The sequence below is a fragment of the Lepisma saccharinum genome, chromosome 12 (genome assembly GCF_977018435.1).
Source record: "Lepisma saccharinum chromosome 12, izLepSacc3.1, whole genome shotgun sequence".
NCBI classification, from domain to species: Eukaryota; Metazoa; Arthropoda; class Insecta; order Zygentoma; family Lepismatidae; genus Lepisma; species Lepisma saccharinum.
This window is the reverse complement of record NC_139240.1, coordinates 53700168-53724544: the sequence shown is the minus strand read 5'-3', so window position 1 is coordinate 53724544 and position 24377 is coordinate 53700168. Positions and strand designations below refer to the sequence as shown.

General features: G+C 35.2%; 1 protein-coding gene across 3 annotated transcripts in view; it reads right to left on the bottom strand.

Moving 5' to 3' along the window:
- The window catches only part of LOC145996088 (cytochrome P450 6k1-like), a 30056-nt gene extending 6552 nt beyond the window's left edge, over positions 1-23504 (bottom strand). Inside the window, exons 1-4 of one of the 3 annotated variants that reach the window (XM_083132339.1) lie at positions 23398-23504; positions 14326-15269; positions 12908-13126; positions 9543-9794 (exon numbers count right to left, since the gene is read on the bottom strand). In XM_083132339.1, coding sequence (XP_082988465.1) covers positions 9543-9794; positions 12908-13126; positions 14326-15250 — 1396 coding nt within the window. In that variant the 5' untranslated portion in view covers positions 15251-15269; positions 23398-23504. Of the gene's footprint in view, positions 1-9542; positions 9795-12907; positions 13127-14325; positions 15297-23267; positions 23347-23397 lie in introns of those variants that run through there. The other 2 variants (XM_083132340.1, XM_083132341.1) reach the window with 2 other exon arrangements.
- Between the last annotated feature and the right edge of the window lie 873 nt (positions 23505-24377).

The following is a 24377-nucleotide window of genomic DNA, read 5'->3' as shown; positions in this document are numbered from 1 at the left end:
CCAACAAGAATTCTGTATACTCTTCTTTCCTCTCCCATTTGTACCACATGATCTACACACCTAAGTCTTCTTGATTTAATCATTCTAATAATATCTGGACATGAATACAAATTATGTACTTCTAAATTATGTAACCTTCTCCACTCATCTGTCTCCTCATCTGTTTTAGGCCCAAATATTTTCCTAAGGATTTTATTTTCAAATACTCTCAATTTATGTTCCTTTTTCAATGTAAGGGACCAAGTATATTTACTGTATTTAACTTTTAATTAACTTGTAATTAACAAAAATTAAAAGCGTATACTGTAGTTATTATATCTTTTTCTATCACCTTATTTTGAAATTAATATTATTAGGTATAGTCTTTGATTTATAACTATATTGCTTTTTTTTAATCAATTTATCTAAGAGTACACGTAGACAAACACATGTGTACACACTTTTATGTGCGTAGATATGCCTCTTTCTCAATATTTTAGTATGAAGATTGCACTTTAGCTATTTAAGCAAGGGTAGGAAAGGTAGGATTTCTGAGAATTTGTTGCAGGATTTTGTTGTCAGTATTTTTTATTTTTTGAATTTTAATTACTTTAATTTTATATTAACTAACATATTTTACTTTAACAACAAAATAATTTACTGTAGTATAAAAACTTCTACTAACAAAAATGTGATATTATAGCTTTTAATTTTAGAAAATTGTATTTTTAAAACTTTAACTTAGAAAAATTGAATTTTAATTACTTTAATTTTACATTAACTAACATATTTTATTTTAACAACAAAATAATTTACTCTAGTATAAAGACTTCTACTAACAAAAATGTACTATTATAACTTTTAATTTTAGAAAATTGTATTTTAAAACTTTAACTTTGAAAATTGAATTTTAATAATTTGATTTTAACAATGTACTCTGAATTTTTTTATGTAAAAAATAAAAAATACTGAACAAATAAACAAATAAAGTCAAACCTAAGTCAAATTCAAGCAGCAAGAGGAATACACAGAAACCAACATGGCATCCAGAAAGAGAAATCAATAGTCACACCCATAGCACAGTTTAAAAAACTACATGGCTGAAAACTTAGAGAAACATAAAACTGCAAACACAATATATCTAGATTCTTCCAAGTCATAGAATAGAGTAAAAAAACATGGCTTCCTTATGGACAAACTCAACAACATAGGAATAAAATAGACAAGCAATCCTTTTTTCAGTAGAAAATTCCAATTACTCAAGTAAGCTACATCATACGTAGTACATAAAAAGAGCAAATTAACATCATCAGCAGTAAACCATCATGCAACTTCTACCTGCTGAAACAACTAAGTGAGTATAATTTATCAGAAAAATGCCTACATTTCAGCCTAATTTACCTCTACATTAATAATACTACAAGAATACTAAGGGTTCAAAAGTGAACACTAAGAATAATGTTCAGACTAAAGTATAGGGCATCTTGCAAAGGATTATTACTCCCTACATCTGCAAGTCAATAACAATTATTCTAAATACTACGAACTTGGACAAAATATAGTCAAATACACAACACAAAAAGGAAAATAATTACAAGTAAAACAGCAGACACTCAATATCTCAAAACAATCAGGTAAACATATTCTACAACAAACTGCCTCATAACATAAAACTGTTAAGTCCCCAAAACATATACAAATACAATCAATAAAAACTACTTGAAATGGGAAAACTGTCTACAGTCTCACAAAGTTGATGTGAAATAACAGCAACTTAGAAGCATGCACAGTCAATAGTGCTCAATTTGCATACAGTTCACATGCAAACTCTCATGAAAAGGTTCAAAACAGTCTCCCAGCTCAGTTCTCATCTATACTTGGACAACAAAATCCTGCAACAAATTCTCAGAAATCCTACCTTTCCTACCCTTGCTTAAATAGCTAAAGTGCAATCTTCATACTAAAATATTGAGAAAGAGGCATATCTACGCACATAAAAGTGTGTACACATGTGTTTGTCTACGTGTACTCTTAGATAAATTGATTAAAAAAAAGCAATATAGTTATAAATCAAAGACTATACCTAATAATATTAATTTCAAAATAAGGTGATAGAAAAAGATATAATAACTACAGTATACGCTTTTAATTTTTGTTAATTACAAGTTAATTAAAAGTTAAATACAGTAAATATACTTGGTCCCTTACATTGAAAAAGGAACATAAATTGAGAGTATTTGAAAATAAAATCCTTAGGAAAATATTTGGGCCTAAAACAGATGAGGAGACAGATGAGTGGAGAAGGTTACATAATTTAGAAGTACATAATTTGTATTCATGTCCAGATATTATTAGAATGATTAAATCAAGAAGACTTAGGTGTGTAGATCATGTGGTACAAATGGGAGAGGAAAGAAGAGTATACAGAATTCTTGTTGGGAAAACTGATGATAAAAAACCAATAGAAAGACCAAAACAAAGATGGAGGGATAATGTAGAGATGGACCTAAAGGAAATTGGTAGGGAAGGAAAGGAGTATATAGAGCTTGCTCAGGACAAGGACAGATGAAAGGCATGTGTTGGTGCAACCATGAACATTCGGGTTTAAGAAGGCTAGAGAGTTAGTTAGTTATACATTAAATAAGCATAATATTTGGATTGTAAATAGAGAATATAATAAATGTACAATGCATTTTTCGAAAACTGTCAACTTTGCATAGTAAGCAGAAAATTAAACCAGTTTGCCCTAGAAATACATTTTAAGAATAGCCCAAAATAGCATGCGTAATAGAAAATTAAAAAAACTTTCTGATGCATAAAAGTACTGACTAGTGCTGAATGAATCAATTACTGTAAAATATTATTCTCTGATTCAAGTAATTTAACTGTAAACATTATCTTTTGTGTGTAAAATATAATTGTTAGTTGAACTGATAAGTACAAATATTAACTTTATACGCCTTCATACACTCTAAATAACATAACTTTGATATATAAATTAGTAACAATTTGTTAAAATTAAGTTAAACTGTAGAATTGTTTTCTTAAATAAATATAAAGTAGTAAAAATACTAAACAAATAATTCCTTCTTTTCCTATTTAAAGGATGCTAAACAGTGTAAACCAGTTGTTAGTGGCTAAATAACATAAAATTTGAAGGCAGTAACAATATTTTTAAAAAATACTGTTTTTTACCTAACTTTGTGAATTAAATACTAGTACATTTTGTCAAATTAAAAATAAAATATACCTATTTCTTTGGTATTTGTACTATAGTGAAGAAAATGTTACTAAAACTTGGCTAGTACAGTAAATCTGAGAGTTTTAGCTTTATTTGTCCGTAACTGGATATAATTGTAACTTGTTAATCTCGCCAAACACAATCTTTACCTCAATTTTGGAAGCTAGGTGAACTTTAGCGTTTCGAATTACATATAGTGAAGGCCTCTATAGTGGAAAACTACACCCAGTCTGTAAAAATTTGGAAATGTTGTCTCCTTCTCTGTCAAACCAGACCAAGAGTGTTCTCAAGTGTTTCAATATATTTCTTAACATAACTAACTTTTCAAGAAAAGAATACCTTGTGCCCAGATAGCTTAGTTGGTATAGCGTTAGGCTTTTAACCTATCTGTCCAGGGTTCGAGTCCCTGTCTGGGCGATAACAATTTTTAAATTTTGTCATCAGATCTTGTGCAGCCTAAATATAAAATATGTTTACAGTCTAACAGATTATTATTTATCTAAAATTTTGCAAATAAGCTTTTAAGTTTCTCAAATATCAGCATCTTTAGCTAACAGTACAGCATAACCAGTATTATTATGATAGAAATGTTCTGGTGGTAGAACCTACACCTACTGTAATATCTCTGTGGTATTAACTAACATGCAGCCCATAACTTTTAGGATTGTTTCTCCTCCGTTACATTTCCTGGCCATTTACCCTTAGCGTCCCGATTAGCCTCAGAAGCAAAAAAAAAGCGAAATCTTATATTTGTTCTTTTTATATCTCTGAAACCACCTATACTATAGAACTACGTTTAGTGAATTTTGCCTTCTTTCTGTTTGATCTGTTAAATAATCCAGTCAATAAAAATATACTTACATAGAAAAATCTGTTTTTCAGATACTTTAATCGGGTAATCTGCTTTTGCGTACTTCCTCAGAAATATAGTTCTTGCCACATTTATATAAATCGAAGTCTAGTTAGAGTTGGCCTGTAAGTGCTTCTGGTACATGTAGTTACTTGAAAAGCAAATATTGGGTGTATAAAAAATAGCATTCTTGTGAAACAGTAAAAAATCAACCTCATTTCCTCGTAGCATTAGCTGTAAATGCTTCTTGAAGATTAACAAAGCTCTGGCGTGTGGGCATACATCACCTATAATCCTTTGTAAAGTTCGTGTTGTCCTATAAATTGTCGATATACATACTAAGTCTCTAGTTACAGCCTAAGCTTTTAGTTTCAATCAGAGGATTTCAGTGTTCAGATAGTGATTGTAGCCTCGTATAATAAACCAAATGGAAATAACCCAAGTGTTGATGCACCCAAAAACCAGCAATACTTCAAAAATACCTTGAAAAAGGCTATAAGGCTAAATTATTCTTCTAGCATAGAAAAAAAGTTTAGCAAATGGACCTATGGTTCATATATGTAGTCAGTCGTCTGTGAACTTCGTCTTGTCCTGTGAATTGTCAATATATTGATAAATGGTTATATTTTTTAAAAAAAGGAACAATGTTGGTAAGCGTCCAGTTATGGACCCATCGGTAAAGGGATTTCAGTCTTTATAGACACACAATAATTTTCGTTACACTAAAAATTTGGCCTCGTATAAAGGCAAATAGTCGAAATGTTAAACATTTCGTGTACTTTATCCAGTAAACCTTAGCTAGAAATACAATAACAGCGTTACAGACATAAAAATTAAGCAAGCTTTGATATTCTAGTGGCACATAATAAATATAAAATATCCTTTAAAATACTCTGACAAATAGTTGTGGGTTATCTGAGATCAAAATTTTCAAGCCCTCTCTCCTGCATAAATAGGCTCTAGAATTCACTAAGCCTCAAAATAATATTGGGTACATAAAATAAAAAGCAGATGGAGAGTGATGCTGATCGCATCATCTCCAAACAGCAAAAACAAAAGTATATGGATGGAGCTCTACCTGATATATTTAGAAAACTTAGTATAAGAGTAACAAAATACTCAGCAAACTCTAAAATAAACAAACTTTCCTACGTAGCAGGCGTAACCTGACCTAAATAAATACATATAGAAGTACAGAACCAAAAATAGCATAGTAAAAATCAGTAAACCCTAATAATAATAATAATAATAATAATAATATATTCTGTGGCTTACATTTTAGCTAAAAGTACTTTTTCTTTAGTGTTTTCGAAAAAATTTAAATAAATACTAAACTCTAAGTTAAAAATTTGTAAATGTATATATAATACAAAACAAAATACATAAAAATTAATACATATCCTGCAAAAAATCAGTAAAAAAGTTGAAAACATCTCATGTGCATCCAAAATATAATAACAAATCCTTCCTGACTGGATTAAATTGTGTTATTTGAGTAATATTAGGCTAAACTTGTGAAATAAACAAATATAAGTTGAGAACACACACTTAGTGTGTCGAAAATGTAACTACAAGTCTTTCCTGAACAGATTGAATTGTGTTATTTTGGTAATAATAAGCCTAGACTTGTGAAATAAACAGATAGCAGTTGAGAACTAAAAATCTTTCCTGAACAGATTGAATTGTATTATTTTGGTAATAATAAGCCTAAACTTGTGAAATAAACAGATAGAAGTTGAAAAACACACTTTGTGTGTCGAAAATATAACTAAAAGTCTTTCCTGAATAGTATAAATAGTGTTATTTTGGTAAAAATAAGCCTAAACTTGTGAAATAAACGGATAGAAGTTGAAAAAACACACTTTGTGTGTCGAAAATATAACTAAAAGTCTTTCCTGAACAGTATAAATAGTGTTATTTTGGTAAAAATAGGTATAAAATTGTAAAATAATAAGTTAAAAGTTGAAAAAAATGTCTTTGTGAATCCAAAATTTAATGAAAAAATGTTGCCTGAATAGTATAAATAGTGTTATTTTGGTAAAAATTAACATAAAGTTGTAAAATAATAAGTTAAAAGTTGAAAAAATGTCTTTGTGAATCCAAAATTTAATGAAAAAATGTTGCCTGAATAGTATAAATAGTGTTATTTTGGTAAAAATTAACATAAAGTTGTAAAATAATTAGTGAAAAGTTGAAAAAATATCTTTGTGAGTCCAAAAGTTAATAAAAAATGTTGCCTGAATATTATAAATAGTGTTATTTGAGTAATAATAAGCCTGAACTTGTGAAATAAACAGATAGAAGTTGAAAAAAAAATGTCTTTGTGAGTCCAAAATTTAATAACAAAATGTTGCCTGAATAGTACAAATAGTGTTATTTTGGTAAAAAATTAACATAAAGTTGTAAAATAATAAATTAAAAGTTGAAAAAATGTCTTTGTGAGTCCAAAATTTAATAAAAAATGTTGCCTGAATAGTACAAATAGTGTAATTTTGGTAAAAAAATTAACAAAGTTGTAAAATAATAAATTAAAAGTTGAAAAATGTCTTTGCAAGTCCAAAATTTAATAACAAAATGTTGCCTGAATAGTACAAATAGTGTTATTTTGGTAAAAAATTAACATAAAGTTGTAAAATAATAAATTAAAAGTTGAAAAAATGTCTTTGTGAGTCCAAAATTTAATAAAAAATGTTGCCTGAATAGTACAAATAGTGTAATTTTGGTAAAAAAATTAACAAAGTTGTAAAATAATAAATTAAAAGTTGAAAAATGTCTTTGCAAGTCCAAAATTTAATAAAAAATGTTGCCTGAATAGTACAAATAGTGTAATTTTGGTAAAAAAATTAACAAAGTTGTAAAATAATAAATTAAAAGTTGAAAAATGTCTTTGCAAGTCCAAAATTTAATAACAAAATGTTGCCTGAATAGTACAAATAGTGTTATTTTGGTAAAAAATTAACATAAAGTTGTAAAATAATAAATTAAAAGTTGAAAAAATGTCTTTGTGAGTCCAAAATTTAATAAAAAATGTTGCCTGAATAGTACAAATAGTGTAATTTTGGTAAAAAAATTAACAAAGTTGTAAAATAATAAATTAAAAGTTGAAAAATGTCTTTGCAAGTCCAAAATTTAATAAAAAATGTTGCCTGAATAGTACAAATAGTGTTATTTTTGTAAAAATAAGGATAAGCTGTGAAAATGTTTGACATAAAGTCAAAATTTGGTAAAAAATAAACTCAAAATTAAGTTAAATAGCACACAGTAACATACATTTACTACCTAAATCAATAATCAAAGGGTCCTAGGTTCGTTACCCCGTGATAAAAGCAAATGGTGAAAACTGTAGGCCCAGTCCCTGATAGCTCTCCCTTCTTCATAGTACAGATAAAAAAAACCTGCGCTAAAGCGTCCTGTGCCTTGGGGCAACCCTGAGCTGAATATTAATTGGCGGCGGAAACCGGTTCTACAAGCGACGCATAGCTTCGGAGATTTGACCCTTGCTGTGCATTTCCAGACATCCTTTGTTGTCTGGATCAATCCCTTCGCATGCCCTACAGTATTGCATAGCTTTCCCCTGTTCTTGCGTACTGGTTAACCTTGAAAAAACCGGTTCTGAAAATCTACCGACGCGTTCTCTGATTGGTCAATCGGGTTCCTTCTTTGTCCTGGCGTTCTGACGTCATTTGACCTTGAACGCACACTCCCCAAATTCCTTTCTCGTCTACCTGGGCGGAATATTAATTCATTCTCTCTGTCTGGCATCAGAGCGGAGTCGAAATTCTGAGACAGTATTCTGTCTAGCGTGTGAAACCAACGTGTTTCATAATATAATGCAATTATTACATAGTACTAATTAATAATATTACATATCGCGGGTTCGAGTACCGGGACCGTCCCCAATCGTAATTGGACCTGTACCTACACCCATTACTACCGTTCATAGCGGTTCATAAACCATAAACTCTTATTTTCAATATTATAAACATTAATATTATCGATTTATACATTACATACTTTGCAGTAATGGATATAAAACCATATGCATAGCGTTTAGTACCTCTAATTACCTTCTATATACATATTTTTCATAAAATAAATAATTATATATTCATAAAAAGTTATAAACATGCAAATACATAAATGTAAAGTACTATAGGTACGTGCAAATAAATTCTAAGTACATGCAAATTAATTAACACCCGTGCAAATTAGTTATAAGTACATGCGAATAAATTGCGAATATTAAACGCCCGAGGGCACAAACAGCCACTGGCGCGGACAACATCTACTACTGACATTTCATATTCTGTATAGGCAATAATTTCCATAAGTGTTCAGGAGCGTATTGAAACCTAGGAAGATTTGAGGTGAGCGGTAACTTTTAAGCTAGCACTTTTCAAGAAAGATCAACTCATTTGCAAGGCAATATTTATAATCAAATTAGTAGAAATATGTGTAAAATGGCAATAGTTTTCTTTACCCGTGTAACGCTTGCTGTTGCAATCCGAAACAAACAATAATGCACCTGTACCGGCGTTGCTTTACATCAATTGTTAGGCATTGTGATAACAATGAACTCTTCAAAGGTGCTACAACACAGCAGCATCGTTGTAAAGAAGACTTGGAAGAATATTTGACCGATGAGATAATTCATTTCAAGTCTTGTGTTTTCCATGAATTCTACCGAACGACTACGTAGAATTCGAAGATGTGATCGACGAATTTGCATACTCGTTGCCTAGGGTTACTATATTTCAAAAGCGAAAAATCCGGGACGCCGCTTACCCGAAACCTGGGGGTTGGGGTGTTGGACCGACAAATTATGGATTATACAATGAGACTGGCATAGAATTCCAAAGGGGTAAGGTACTTAAGAACGATTTTCAATGACGCGGATAAATTTTCTTTTTTTTTCTGAAGGAACGTTTCTGCAACAAACGTCACAAAAATACAAGACTTAAAATGAATTTCCTGAAAAAAGTTTTGTATCTTACATAATAGATTCGTATACATTAATGCAATTAATAAATTGTGGATTTCGTGAAAATATAGTCTTCATCATTTCTGCTTTCCCACCCAATTCCGCAACATTAGTGCGAAGAAACTTTTCGAGACACCGGGACTGTCCCGAAAAATCCGGGACGTATAGCAACTCTATCCTTACCTGACGAGTACTTGGGAAGTTCAATATGCATATATTGCTAATTCCTATTGTTATCTTTATTATTGTTGTTATTGTTAGTTGGTAGTATACGGTATATTTATTTCAAAGTAAGGAACGGCAAAGTTTTCGTCTGCTTAAGTGACTAAACACCTACATACGATTAAAGAAAACAAAAGACACTCGTCGGAATGGTTCATTGGCACGTCTTGACTCAACACAGTCTCTCTGCAGACTGAAGGATGCGATCACAAAACCAGTTTTAAACAAGGTTGCCAGGTCAAAATCACCAACATTGAGACCATACTTGCCTATACACTGCCTAGGTCCCTGTCCAAAGGGCATGTGTGTGTAATCAGCTTTACTCCACTTGTGTTCTTCGCTGAATCTATCAGGATTAAACTTCTCAGGATTCGGAAAATACTGCGGATCTCTTTGTATGCCGTATATTGGTACGTGTACGTCTACTCCCTTTTCAATTACCAAGTCGGAGTTTGGTACTTTGTACTCCTTTGTGCATTTTCTGCTCAGGATTCCAAGGGGTGGGTATTTCCTCAAGGTTTCTGAAAATATAGATTTTGTTTGCATTTAATCACATTCCTGCTTGCTTATTTTGTCCCGTTCCCGTTACTTTATTATGGGTGTGTGTATTTTAAAATGATTTATGTACTACGTTGTAGTGACATTACCTAATGCCCTACAACGTAGTACATAAATAATTGAAAACACACTAGAATTGACGAGTTGTATCTTTGTGGGTGAACCCTAACCAAACCAGGTTGCGCAGTAACAAGGCGAGTGCCTCAGCCACTGCGCATCCTTGTCTTGTTGACGACCACCCAAACGACGAGTTGGTGGAAAGTACTCTCTCTGCGCCGAGTTTTACAAGTTCATCCTCAAAGATACACCTCCTCAACTCTAGTAATAGTTATCTTTTTCGCTAAAGACAACTAGTTACTTTATGAAAGTAGTAACTAATTCAGCATTTTTTTTATCGAGGAACGAAATTAATAGTTACTTTTGAAGATTTTTGTATTCCCTAACATTAATCAACAAATTTATGGTTTTACGAATAACAAAAATTAAATTGTTATCCTCATAACATATATTATATACAGTGGCGGCGATTGGGTTCCAAATCCGGAAGTGCAAGGTGTCAAAATTGGGTGCATAGACAGCATATTTCCCTTTGAAGATAAGATTTAGTATAGTGCCGGGGCAAAAGTAGCGAAAAGTAGGGGGCAACTGCCCCCCTTGTACCCCAATCGCCGCCACTAATTATTAACATTCGTTACAATAAAATGATTTAGTTTACGTAATATTTTTCAAGTATATAAAGATTTACTTTAAATTTTCTCACGTCTATTTCCATTTTTGGACCTCTCCAATGGCGCACTGGTAGCGTCGTCACCTTGTAATCAAAGGGTCCCGGGTTCGATACCCGGCGGAAGCACATAGTGGTTCGGATCCTACTTTAAACTGTAGGTCCAGTTCCGATTAGCCTTACTGTGCATAAAGTGGAACTGAAAATCAAATCAAACAATCTATTTCAATTTTTAAACATGAAGGTTTGTAAGGTTAATTTTTAGATGGTGACATCCGTAAAGAAAATAACAGCCTGTTTACAGTTGATACTTTTACAACAAAGGAACTTGCAACAAACTGTAACTCATTTTCTATTTAACAGTAAACTTTGTACACACTGGTCATAATACCATGAAATACGCCACTATCTAGCTATGTTTTATCTGTATGATGCCTTATGTAAGTCTGGAACCAAAACATTACCCTATAAGTAACCGCCACGAAAAATGTCCAGTCAAGGTCACAGTCACGTACAGTGTTGCCAATAAGCAACAATTTCAACTTTCAATAATAATTCCGAAAAAAATGTTAGAAAATAGTACTTAACGGAAATAATATTACGTGGTATTTTTCACACTGAAATACTTTCTTGGCAATTAAGAAAAAAATAAAAACATGTTTCCGTGAAATTCACGAGGAAATTATTATTCTTTACTTCAAACTGTAAAAAATAATGGAAGCAGTGACGCAAGAGGGTTAGAAAAAATAGCGAAGCATTCTTAAGGTCCATAGATGCCTACAGTATATATTTCATACACAAAATGTATAAGCATGTGAAGTAAAGAAGTAAAATGTTCAAAGATTCTGCAAAATTTTCAGTTTATGTAATGTAAAATATCGTCGCTGGCTAACTCGCGTTCTATTTGACCACGTAAAAACTTTCAGCGAGAAAGTTTTTAATAAAACATTGAAATTAATGTTAAGAACAAATACAGCGTCCTTAGAGTGACATGTCAACTGTATTTTATGTTTTATTTGAACGGATTTTGCTGTGCATCGATCTTGCCGAGCGATGCCTGTGAGGTGTGCCCACCTACATTTACTTCACTGGGGGAACGAAATATTTCCCGCAAGTTCACATATTCGTACTTCGTCCACAGTAAGAATCATCACTATCTCCCTCTATAAAAGTGGTGGCATCAGGATTAATCATCTAGGGGTGTTGGGGGGGAATGCGGAATCAAATTAAGTGGTTGCGATCTTAAAATTAAATACGACAAGAAACAAACATGTACGGATGTTAACACCAATCAACTCTTAGAAGGTTTCCATAAAAATGTGCCATTGAAAAAATTCGGCCGCTTATTGAACTGTGCCATCGAGGCGGTGTTTCATTCTTGCAAGAATGAAACACATGTTTTGTAATTTGAAACGAAGAAGGCTTGTTCAAGGAAAGCCAATGGCATACTATATTACGTTTCACTTCAAGGGATGTGGTTATAAAATGAATAAACAAATGGGGAAACAATTCTTAACAACAAAAGAGCGACCGTTTGTAACTCTTTGTTGGTAACTGGAAGACAACGTTCACACCTCGAGAATCTGCCGAAGTTAAAGTACTGCCGATATGTTCTACAGACTTTTCAGAAACCCCACACGCTTCCGCCGTCAGTTTTTGTACTTGTGAAAAGTTCATGTTCTTCTTTGCTTCTTCGTTATATGCAAGATTTCTGAAAAAGTTGTAAACGTTTCGAAGGATACCTTACTTTGCGCCAGGTAAGTACAGTACCATCAATTCCACCTGCTATTATACCGCACGTAGGACGTTGCTCCTCAATGTCATTCATAATGAATGCAAAATTAAATAATCCGTACACAATACACCATCGAACACGCAATCGACCGCATACGTACAAAGCGCGAAGTGTCGACCTAGCAGCTTAGAAGAAGTGTGGCAACCCTGGAGGGCCAGGGGTGTAGAGGAGTCAAGGGGACGCTTCGACCTTGACTGGACAGTTTTCGTGGCGTTTACTTTAGTCAATTCTTTACCTTAGAAAAAATCCATTACTTGGTTTGGAATGACAAAGAAATTATTTAAACATGTTTAAACAGGCGACAAACACATGATTTTTCCTAGAACAATTGTGTCAATAAAGATAGAAATGTCCCAATTCTAACAATCGTCTTGCAATAATCAAATGTTTTGTTTATAAGCCAACTGATACTAATTTTGTCTAACACCTGTGTTATTTCTAAAGTGTTATAGTTTTTCGTAATTCCAAAATTCCGGATTTCAAATACAGTTTAGTGATGCTACCATCTACCGTGTTTACCTTTAATTAAAATGAGACACCCACTGCTGAATACATACCTTTTATGACTTTATCGAGATACACCATTTCGTGGATACCTTCATATGTCATTCCGCCATGTTTCTGAAGATTCGAGTCAATCTCTTCCTGTAGTTTGGTCTTTACTTCCGGGTTCAAGGACAGTTCGTACAGGGCAAACGTCATTGTGTTTGCAGAAGTTTCAAACCCGCCAATGAAAAACACGAACGCCTGCGCAGTAAGGTCATCATGTGAGAATTCTGCAAAATTCAAAATATAAAAAATGCCTGTTTTGATAAGGAGCTTTACTTTCAATGGTCTTCGGCTAAAGTTAGGTACATATATGGAAACATGTTTCAGCTATTTTGTGGACCACAATACATTCTAAATAGTTTTCCATTACAGTAATGTTAAAAATGGCTTTTATAATATAAAAATTGCTAATTGCTTCAAAACATTGTTGACGAGATTAAGTGCTAATAGCTAATACTATTGTACTATTTATCTCCTTACTAGATTCAATTCGGAACAATCAAACTCTAATTAATATCAATCTATTAGGGAATGTCTGTGATTATTGTACACAACAGCCCAAATTAATCATATTCACTATTTCAAACATCTCATTACAACAGACACTATATATGGGCCTCCCCGATGGCGCAGTGGTAGCGTTATCGCTGTGTAATCAAGGGGTCCCGGGTTTGATACCCGGTGGAGGAACATAGTGGTTCGGATCCCACTTTAAACTGTAGGTCCAGTCCCGATTAGTCATACTGTGCATAAAGTGGACTAAATACATCAAATAAACCAACCAACCAACCAACAGACACCATATGGAAGGTTTATTGCTTGATTGGATGTTTCATTGTGAGTGTTCCTTACCCAATTTTATCCAATCACCACCACCGTCACGATTAACTCAAGGTTGAAGAAGCGTGACGTACAGTCACAGGCAATAAAATAATACATATCTCTATGGCGGTAATAGGACTTGCCATTGAAAATTTGCTATTAAAATACACTTATTACTGTAGAGTTAGGCAACATACATAACGCCTTCTAAAGAAGCAAGCATTTCAGGATCTAGGAATCCCATTTTTATTGTCTGTGACTGTACATTCAGAAAAATCAAATAAATACATGAATATGTATAACATTTTATTGCAATGCAAGCTCATGGTGTTCCAATTCTGCATTCTTACTTGCATAAATATGAATGCAATTGTCTTTAGTGAATGAGTCTTAAGACATAATTGTTTTTCTGAGCTGTTAAGTGGAATTTGAAAATCTTTGAAACTACTCTAATAGAGTTCTGATTGGGATGACGTTTCAGTAATGAAAAAGATATACCTTTTCACCATGCAATTCTTACTGAAGAAACAATGCATATGTACACACTCTTTCTGCCTATCTCAACTACTTGAAACATGTATATGTCATATGATATAATTCTTACCTTGTTTTGCACCACCGTTCATCACATGTTTCTTTGGGCTCAGGTCGTCATCCTCCACATACCCCTTGTTTTTCAACTGAATCAGAAAATCTATCAGGTCATTCCTGGACACTTTATTCTTTTCCCGATATTCCATGGAGTCCCTTACAAGATTCCTGAAGAAGTGGGTGTTCTCCTCAGATACAAATCTGGCCCTGAAGTACTTGTTGAATCCAGGAAAGAAAAGGATTATAAACAGCTCAAAGGCCTTGTAGAAGCTTGGATTGTCTGTCAACTCTTTACCGACCTTTCTGAATTCAGCGTTTGGATCTTGAAGGCAGTTGCACCTCACGCCGAAAGCACAGGAGGAAATGACGTCAGTTGTGAATTTTGCCATGGTATCTTTCACGTCAACAACTTCCTCCTTCTTTGCCAGAGGAACCAAATAGTTCTTCAGTTCCTCAGCACACTCCATCATGAGAGGAAACATCTTTTTCATCTTTCCGGACGTGAACATAGGTGTCAGCTTCGTCCTCATGTTCCTCCACTTCTCGCCTGTAATGGTTACCAAGTTCTTAGCGTCCAAAGGGTCAACGTCCTCGTGTACGGTGAAATTGCGATCTTGAAAGTGGTTGAAGTCTTTGACGAGGACATGCTTTATCAGGTCAATATCCCTGACCAGAAGACTCGGCCTCCACATCTCGTAGATCCCTATGTACTTCTCACCCTTTGCCTCATTGTAGAAATCTTGAAATAGTTCGGACGTCTGCTTCTTTTGGAGGAAGTTGTCAGAAAGATTCCCCAACAAGAAAGTTGGCTTAAGTTGCTTCACTCCTCTTTTCTCCCAGTACTTGTAATTGTTGACCAGGTACAGGTACAAGACTCCCAGAATTCCAAAGAATATTGACAAAGCATCTAGAAGCCAGCTTCCTGTAATGATGGCCATTGTTCTACTTCCGGTTGTCCTACAGAGAATAAAATAGAATATGGGTCTTTAAGCAGACTTCATGAGCTGTTCTTGCAACCAACCTTTGTCAAAGTTACAATGAATTAATAAAAACAAAGAAAGAAAATAAACATAATGATCATGATATTATAATAAAGATAATACAAATATTATACAATGGAGAGTCAAGTTTCCTGCACAGACCTATTGCTGATCTACATATATTTTTAACTTTGAGTTAGTGCCTGTACACCTTAAGAGGAATAAGTCTTTGGGGTCCACGTGCATTCACTTATGATCCTCTGCGAAGGCCTTTCCACACATCTGCCTGCGAACTGAGGCCATTCTCGAACTTTATCCTACATTAGCAAACTTGCTGGCGTGATAAGTGTGCACAGAGATATTAAATTCATTTGCCGAGATATGTTTGTAAGTTTCAGGCTGACAGATGGCTAGAAACCACTCATCCTCACTGGTAAAAGTGTGTAGAGGAGGCCCCATCTTTAAAATAGCAAAAAAACATGTCCAACTATAACTGATACAGAGTCTGAAGAAGACCTTGCTAGAAGGTTGAAACGTAACGTTTAATTTATGTTTTAAAATAAAATAAATTTCTGCCTAGGTTAGCATATTGAGTTTTTTTCAAAAAATGATGTTTTGAAGCTCACTTGATCAGTGTTGCAGCCTTTAGGTCGTTTTGTAAATAACAGTTGATAACTCATGTACATTTGAGCTGCGCACAGTCTGCCCTACAATATGTATTGGACTCTTAATATTTTCATTTGACTCGTGTGATACAATGAAAGAATAATACCTACATTGAATTGATAATTATGTATACCGTGTAGTAAAGATATGTAATAAGTCATTAGTAGTGTATTGTAGATGTGATAGGCATGCGTTATATGATATGTAAGTACAGGTGCAATTATTAAGATTGGTGTAGGCTAATATAGTTGTTGGGACAACAGTAAGTTCTTTAGTTTTTTCTTATAATTATGAGGACAAATAATGATAGTCAATGGTGCAGGTAGTTTGTTCCATTCCCTAATCCTTGTAACTATGATGGACTTGTTGTAAGTGGAGGCTGTGGCGGCAATTAGGGGGGCGTGCTAGACAGGCACGTAGCCATGGGAAGGCTAAGGGGCTGATGCCCCCCAAAAAATCCTACAAATATCTCATTTAAATAGTGTATATTGGTAATTAATTTTACTTCCTTAGCAGGATTAAACATTTGAACAAAAAATATTAGTGTATAAAAGAGGAACTATTATGCTATTCTACTATTTAATACAAAGAATAAATGGATCCACAGTTTCAACAAATTATAGTTTTCTTTGTGAGGTCACACAATTTAAAATTTTAAGGCCTTTCTTGAACGAAATGTGTAAAAGTTAAAAACAAAATACTATAACTATGAATTTCAGTACACTAACTGTACAAAATGTAAGAAAAATAATTGACAATAGTTGTGTTATTCACTCATACGGTGGATCGAGTAGCAGTCTCTCCTTTCCATTTATATAATAATAATAACAAATTTGGATTAAAATTTGTTTATTTTTAATAACTTATAATAGTTATTATTGTAAAATAACAATTATAACAATGGTAATAATTATTATTGGCATTATTATTTCTACTAATCAAGTTTTATCAGCGGGCGTCCCATTTTCAAATATTTCTGGCGACGCCTGTCCTGTTCGATTAGGGGTGAGCCCCTTCCCCCCGAAATAAAATCCTGGCTACGGGCCTGGTGATAGAATACTACTAAATTCTCACTAGACAAGAAAAAGCATTGCTTCGTCACAGCTTCAAGAACCACTAAAAATAATAAGAAAGATCACGAAGACAAAAAAAACAAAAAAACAATTGAAACTCAAGGAAGGCTATTAACTAACCTTTAGATTCCCGCTCCGTTCTTCTTCCCAACACGTGTTTGTAGCGAGTGGTTTGAGATTAAATTAAATCGCGGAAAACAGAGGAAAGGAACATGTTTCGGAAGATGATCTGGATTGTACGTAAAAGAAAGGGTAGAACTTTCTAACTTTACATTCTCTATAGTTACTACATACAAAGTGTCCCAAAATAGTGTTTACACGCTTTGAATGTTAATAACTATTAACTTACCAAGTACAAAAATTAAATGCGTTTAACATTTGTTGAGTAATCGAAGGTTATTTGCTTTAATTTATTTGAAGGCAATAAATATTTAGTTTTTTATAATTATTTTATTTAACATTAATTTGATCTGTGTGTGTGTGTCTAAACAAAAACTAACGTAGTACAATGTATCTTTTGTTTCATAACAACAACAAAAGTATTTTATTGGGAGACGCTTGACGCTAAAGTATCCTACCGCACTACAAGGACATATTTAGGGGCGAAGACCTAGGTTCCGGACCCCCCCCCCCCCCGAAAGACTTAGCAAGTACTAACAGTAAACAACGATAATATAATTACTTGTTTAGCATTTGCTGTATAATCGAGAGTTATTTATATCCGCCGACCTTTGAATGACAGTACCAAATATACCGTAGTATTAATCTGAAAATTTAATTTTCGTCAACTGGATTCTTTCTTGTTATTTAATAAATGAGGCGTTGAAGATACGAAGGGCGAACTCAACAACCGTACATTGTCAGGGGAATGGTTTCAAGTTGTCAGACACAATACATCGGAATGTTTCATGCGTGATTTCCAAAGTTTTATTTTTGTAGAGTTCGCATTGTGCTTGACAACTTCAAACGTATTTCCCTCACAATGCACGTTTGTTGAGTTCGCCCTTCGTATCCGCAACGCCTCAAATATTAATTACTTATCTATTTGGCACTGATTTCCTTGCCAGCGCAGTTGCTTTCATACAAATTTTAGCGATCCTAACTACACGTACGCTAGATAATGAATACATTCTTTTATATCTCTATTCTTACACAGTTCTTTTACCTTTTAATGTAATAATAGCAATACAATCTTTATTTAATATCTATTAATTACTATTATTTCAATTTAATATAATTATAATATAATTATTTTAATTTGAACGTTTATATTATTATTTATTATTATTATTTCTGAGACACTTTGTTCAGACCCCCCCCCCCCCGAAATAAATTTCTAAATACGTGCCTGCTCACAAAGTATTGCTACCAATGAACGTCTATAACTTTAAGGTATGTGACACCCAAAAAATGTTAATACTTGATATTACTAGTCTTACCAATATTATTAACGTTCAAAGAGTGTAAACACTACTTTGGGACTCTCTGTATTTATTATTTTCTCTTCAAACGTTGACGACTTTTCTTTCTGACAAGAACACTTTTATTTGGGGGTGGTGATCTCAAAGGTAAAAGCCCATAAGGTTCCATACTGAGTTCTATACCTGGGAGCGCCTGAAATAGGGGTATGATTCTTTCTGAAATAGTACACGGTGAGTGTGTCAACACATTTCTCATTTGCGTTTTTGCAAAACACATTGTATGGCCGAGCGAATGAATATATATATATATATATATATATATATATATATATATATATATATATATATATATATATATTGTGGAACGATTCAAGGGAAGGGAGACTCTGTAAAAAAGGTAAAATCTCTCGCCAGACATCAGTGCTCGGTCAAGCGACAATTTACAAACACAAGGTAACATGCCACAAATAGCGGAAACACATGACGTCAGGAGACACGGCATTCTTCGATACTACCGGGTTCAAGCCCGCCATCGGCTGGCAAATACGGAAGTGCTGTCCAAGCAGCTAGGAAGTATTTGCCAGCAGCTCAAAAGAGCTAAGCACCAGAATTCGTGGCTCAGACAAGTCTCAGAATTCAAGGACCTCCAGAAGAATACCAGCTACCAGGCAAAGACCTCGACACCTTCCAGGTCTCAGCCCGGTTCGGGAAACCGAGACGAAGCTTTCGCCTAAGGCAACCGCAGTACATTCGCGAATTGACTATCTTCAGCACCACGCTACAAATTGTAGCCGTCGGTCAGACCACCGTCCCGGCGCCTTTTCTAGGGCCGATACTCCAAGACCAGCGTGTGCTTCGTCGCCAGCCACGGGCAAGAAGACCGTGCGCCGTCGAACTCAGGACTCCGTGCTCTGTCGCCTGACGTCCATACTCAACCGCTTGGCCGAGAGGTAAGATGTACGTCGTCTACATCCCTTGAAATCGCCCGACCCTATGGCCGAGTGGTTAGCACATCGCGCTGCGACGCCAAGGGTCCCGGGTTCGAATCCCAGTCGGGCTTGGTTGTTTGTGAATGTCCATTCATCAATTTCATCATTTCATCACTCATCCCCATCTTCGCAAATTAGCCAAGAGACACAAAACGCGAAGTAAAATAAACTAAATCAAATAAAAAAAACATCCCTTGAAATCATTCCACTCTCTTTCAGAAGCCTGTCAGTGAGATTGTATGGGGACCATAAACGTAACCTAGCTCTACCATCTGACCCCTAAAGCGTTCACAGTAATAATCTCCGTAGTTTTAGCAATTGAAACCAGTGAACGCATCAATATATACCGCGTGAGGCACCTACAAGTACCACCTGAAATAGCGAAGAAACCAGAAACAGTAGCGATGTGAGGTTTGCGGGAAACAATAATATCAAATGGGGCTCGTAAATCGGAGGTATGGGGTGGGTCGAAAAATATCGACAAATGGAGCATCTGGAGTAAAGTCATATTTTTTTTAATGGAACGATATACAATAACATGCATAATATAAAAGAGCACACGCAGAGAAACACAACGCCGTTGGTCTCATGCATCTACTGCACATAGGAACGAAGATATGGCCATGTGAAAATATGTAAACAAACTTGGCCCACTTGACCGTCAGTACCACGGCATGTACAAGTATGAGATGTCGGAAGCCATTGGACAAGATGAAGACAGAACGTGTTAAAGGAAGAAAAAATACAGTAGACATCGTCAGCACCATGTATTTGACAGTGTTACAGCATAATGAAAATGACCATGACAGTATGTCGAAGAACCACTGCGTAAGAAGCGAAAACCTGTCAAAGTGTGTGTTGAAAGTGGTGGCCGTCAGCTGCGATACAGGCAACGTGGCGCCCACGCAAAGATCGTTGCACAGAATGTAGCATCTCGTAGGGAATGTCCCTACAGGCCGCAGTAATGCGGTGTTGCATATCCTCTGGAGTTGTTGGCACATCCCGGTAGACAATGTCCTTCAGCTTTCCCCACAGGAAAAAGTCTAACGGTGTCAAATCTGGGGAATGAGCCGGCCATTTGACAGGCCCTCCACGTCCAATCCAACGATTTGGAAATGTATTTTCCACACATGCTGTAGCGCGTCTTGCACTGTGAGCTGGGCACCCATCATGTTGGTACCACATGTCCCTCCTTATCTGAAGTGGTATGTCCTCCAATAGTACAGGCAGTTCATGTTGTAAAAACTGTATGTATCGGTCAGCATTCAGTGTCCCTTGTATAAAAAAAGGGCCAATGAGATGTTCATCCACTATACCACACCACACGTTCACACTACATGGGCGCTGGTCTTCCACTTGGCGAAGCCAATGTGGATTTGTCACCGACCAATAGTGCATGTTCCTTAGGTTGACATTTCCATGATTGGTAAGAGTTGCCTCGTCAGTGAAGAGGATACGTGACAAATCGGGTGTGTCGTGTCGTAACAACCATGTGCAAAACCGAACACGGTCCACAAAATCATTCCCGTGAAGTTCCTGATGGAGGGAGATATGATATGGGTGAAACTTGTGTGTGTGCAGAATGCGCAATACACTTCGCTGACTCATCCCAGCATCCCTGGCAATTTCACGGGAGCTAACGTGCGGATTCACAGCAACAGCGGCGAGAACATTTGTTGCACCTGCCTCACCTGTAGTTGGCTTGTTCCGCACACGTGCTCGTGGTGTTACACTTCCGGTGTCTCTTAATTTAATAAATAACTTACCAAACAGACGTCGAGATGGCTGTCGTCTGTCCGCATATCTCTCTGCGTACACACGGTAGGCTTCTGACGCATTCTTTCGGCATTCCCCATAAATCAGGATCATGTCCGCTTTTTCTATGTTTGCGAACACCATAATCTTCGCTCTTACCACTACGACTGCTTGCTATGAACTAACACGATCTCGTGGACCTGGTATCAAAACTTGCTCTGCGTAAAGGCAGTTCTGTCAGGCACCTGAGAAGTCTTACATGCCGTGGTACTGACGGTCAAGTGGGCCACTTGTTAGTTTGTTTACATATTTTCACATGGCCATATCTTCGTTCCTATGTGCAGTAGATGCATGAGACCAACGGCGTTGTGTTTCTCTGCGTGTGCTCTTTTATATTATGCATGTTATTGTATATCGTTCCATTAAAAAAAAAAATATGACTTTGCTCCAGATGCTCCATTTGTCGATATTTTTCGACCCACCTCATACCTTCGATTTACGAGCCCCATTTGATATTATTGTTTCCCGCAAACCTCACATCGCTACTGTTTCTGGTTTCTTCGCTATTTCAGGTGGTACTTTTAGGTGCCTCACGCGGTATATATCTTAAATTAAAAGAAGGAGACTTGTCCAGATATTAACAAGAAGTGCAGTTGCTACAACAATAAAATTAAACATCACTTACCCTGACAAGGCTGTGCTACATCGCCAGGATTCAAGTCAGAATGATTTGAAGTTTGCATGTGCAGTATTACATAACATCCAAGCCTGTTAAGTCATTGGGTGACTTTGAAATTAAACCCTCTTTGACGATCAAGAGAAGAGACAACACGAATCAAAAACGACAATGGGAAAACTTCATGCTTAGTATTATAAAGGTAACCCAGAAAAAAACTTACGTAATGCCTTGGGATCTCAAGGCTGTTCAGCCTCTCCCAAATATTTCTTTTCAGTTAAGATGCACCGTTGTAGCCATTGCTTATATCAGGGACTAGGCATACAGGCGACAACAGGGGTTACGAAATGCTACAATAGTTCAATATCGTATCGTTCCCAAGGTATTGGGTAGAAGGGACAAGTCTTCTGTTATTCTTAGCATAGCAGGAAACAGAGAAAGGAATGCGGAATAAGCAATTAGGCAAACGTTAGGTTATTGACTTGAGAGACGGATGGACTGAGCGTTGGAATCGAGAAGGAGCGAGGACAGTTGGCGAGGATACGAGACAGAGAAAAGATCGCGGATGGTGAGAGAAAATGGAAGGGGACGATTATTGGACAATGGTGCGTGAACAGAGTGAATTCTGACAGGGAGGTCAGACATGTGACAATTGAGAGTGTGGAAATAACCTTCATCTAATTGTGAGGCAAGTGATATCCTTTTCTAGATAAATTCATATCGGTTCAGTCATGGAGAGTGCAGAAATCCAATTATTCTACATGTGAATTATTTTGCCATTCCTTTGAATGTAACCTCTTGCATATATCACATTTAGGCCAAGCGAGTGATGATAACTATCTGAAAGATGAATAACTACACCACCCAATACAATCTAAAGGTCCCTAGTTCGATCACCACGCAGTATTAACATTGCGTTACAATATAGAGGGTGGTCCATAAGTACGGAAACACCCGTCTAAAACATTTACGAATGGTGAAACAGGAATAAAACAGACTCAAACATGATACAGGGTCGGACGAATAAGGTATGTGACCAAAATGGCGGCCATCTTGGATTCAACTTCAGTATTTTAAGTGGGAAGGTGGGGTATGCGATATATGAAAATGGGCTGAAATTTTAAGAACTCCAGTAGAGTATTCAAAGATCAATTACATTCTATCTTTGTCTTAAATTTTTTTTTCATGATTTGAAAATTCACAGAAATTAAAATTAATGCATTATTAAGTATAATGGAAGTGTTCGTCTGCCTAACACAAAATTATTCACTCGTAGCTATAAATGTGAGAAAGTATACTAAAGGTAGTTATGTTTAATCAACAGTATTTTGTTTTATATTTAATTACACAGAAACTGTAAGAAAAATGTTGCTTAACTATCAGTAGAATAACTACCTTAGTATCAAAACTGTAGTCTGCGTGTCCCACCTGTAACAATGGAATGCTCCACATATGTGTGTGGAAAACGTAATGTGTATCCCTAATATTACATTTCAATATACCTACATATCGTATAAGTACTTGCCTGATATATCACTGCAAAAAATACGTTTCAGCTTCCAATCTCTGCCTTCAAAGTCTTACAACTACCAGCAGTTTTATGAACTTGTTTTCATTATGTTTCATAACAACATTACATTGCAAGTCATATTTTGGGGAAATGTTATCAAGAAGACTTATCGAGAAGATTTAAACGCTGAATAACCTTGAGTTAAGGTCTACAGATAACAGCATGTTGTAGGGCAAGATTGCTGTTTATAATTTCAGAGCGAAAAAAAATTAAAGGCATTCCTGGATCACGACCTCTGTATGGTAATTGCAGACTTGAGAAATGTATATAAATAATTATAAGGTGTGTTCCAAAGTAACGAGACAATTTATTTATAAGTGAATCTTATCACTGGTGAAAGTAACACGCATTATGTTTTTGTATTTTTACACAAAAGTCAAATGAATTTGCGTGCCAAATATTTAATATTGTGTGCCGAAGCATTATTTGGTATTACATTGAAAGGTAATGCTTAAGATGCTAATGATATGTAGTTTAATAATGTCCTTACCTGAGGAATAGGATTAAGGATCAATGCATTTGTCAGAATGTTTTAATTTCACTATTTTTGCACTGTAAAACAAAATTTATCCAATAATTATACACGACCGTGAAAATAAATGAGTGGCGCATGATTGTATGTAAGGATGAATGATGAAAAGATGAAATTGATGAAAGGGCAATCACAAACACGCATGGACAAGTCGCAACACAAGCCTCATAGAGGATTATACTGGCCGTAGGTACAGACGCCAGAGCCGCGTTAGCGCACATAATGCAGTCCAGGGTGTATTACGAAGAAAAGAGGATCACATTTGGTTGCCTTCATAAAATATACTGGCGTTGCGACATTGTAAAAAATCAATCTAGTTTTTTTTTATATTTGAGCATTATTTTACTTGAAATATATGTGAATATATTTTATAATTTCCTCTATCAAGATAATTTTTTTACTT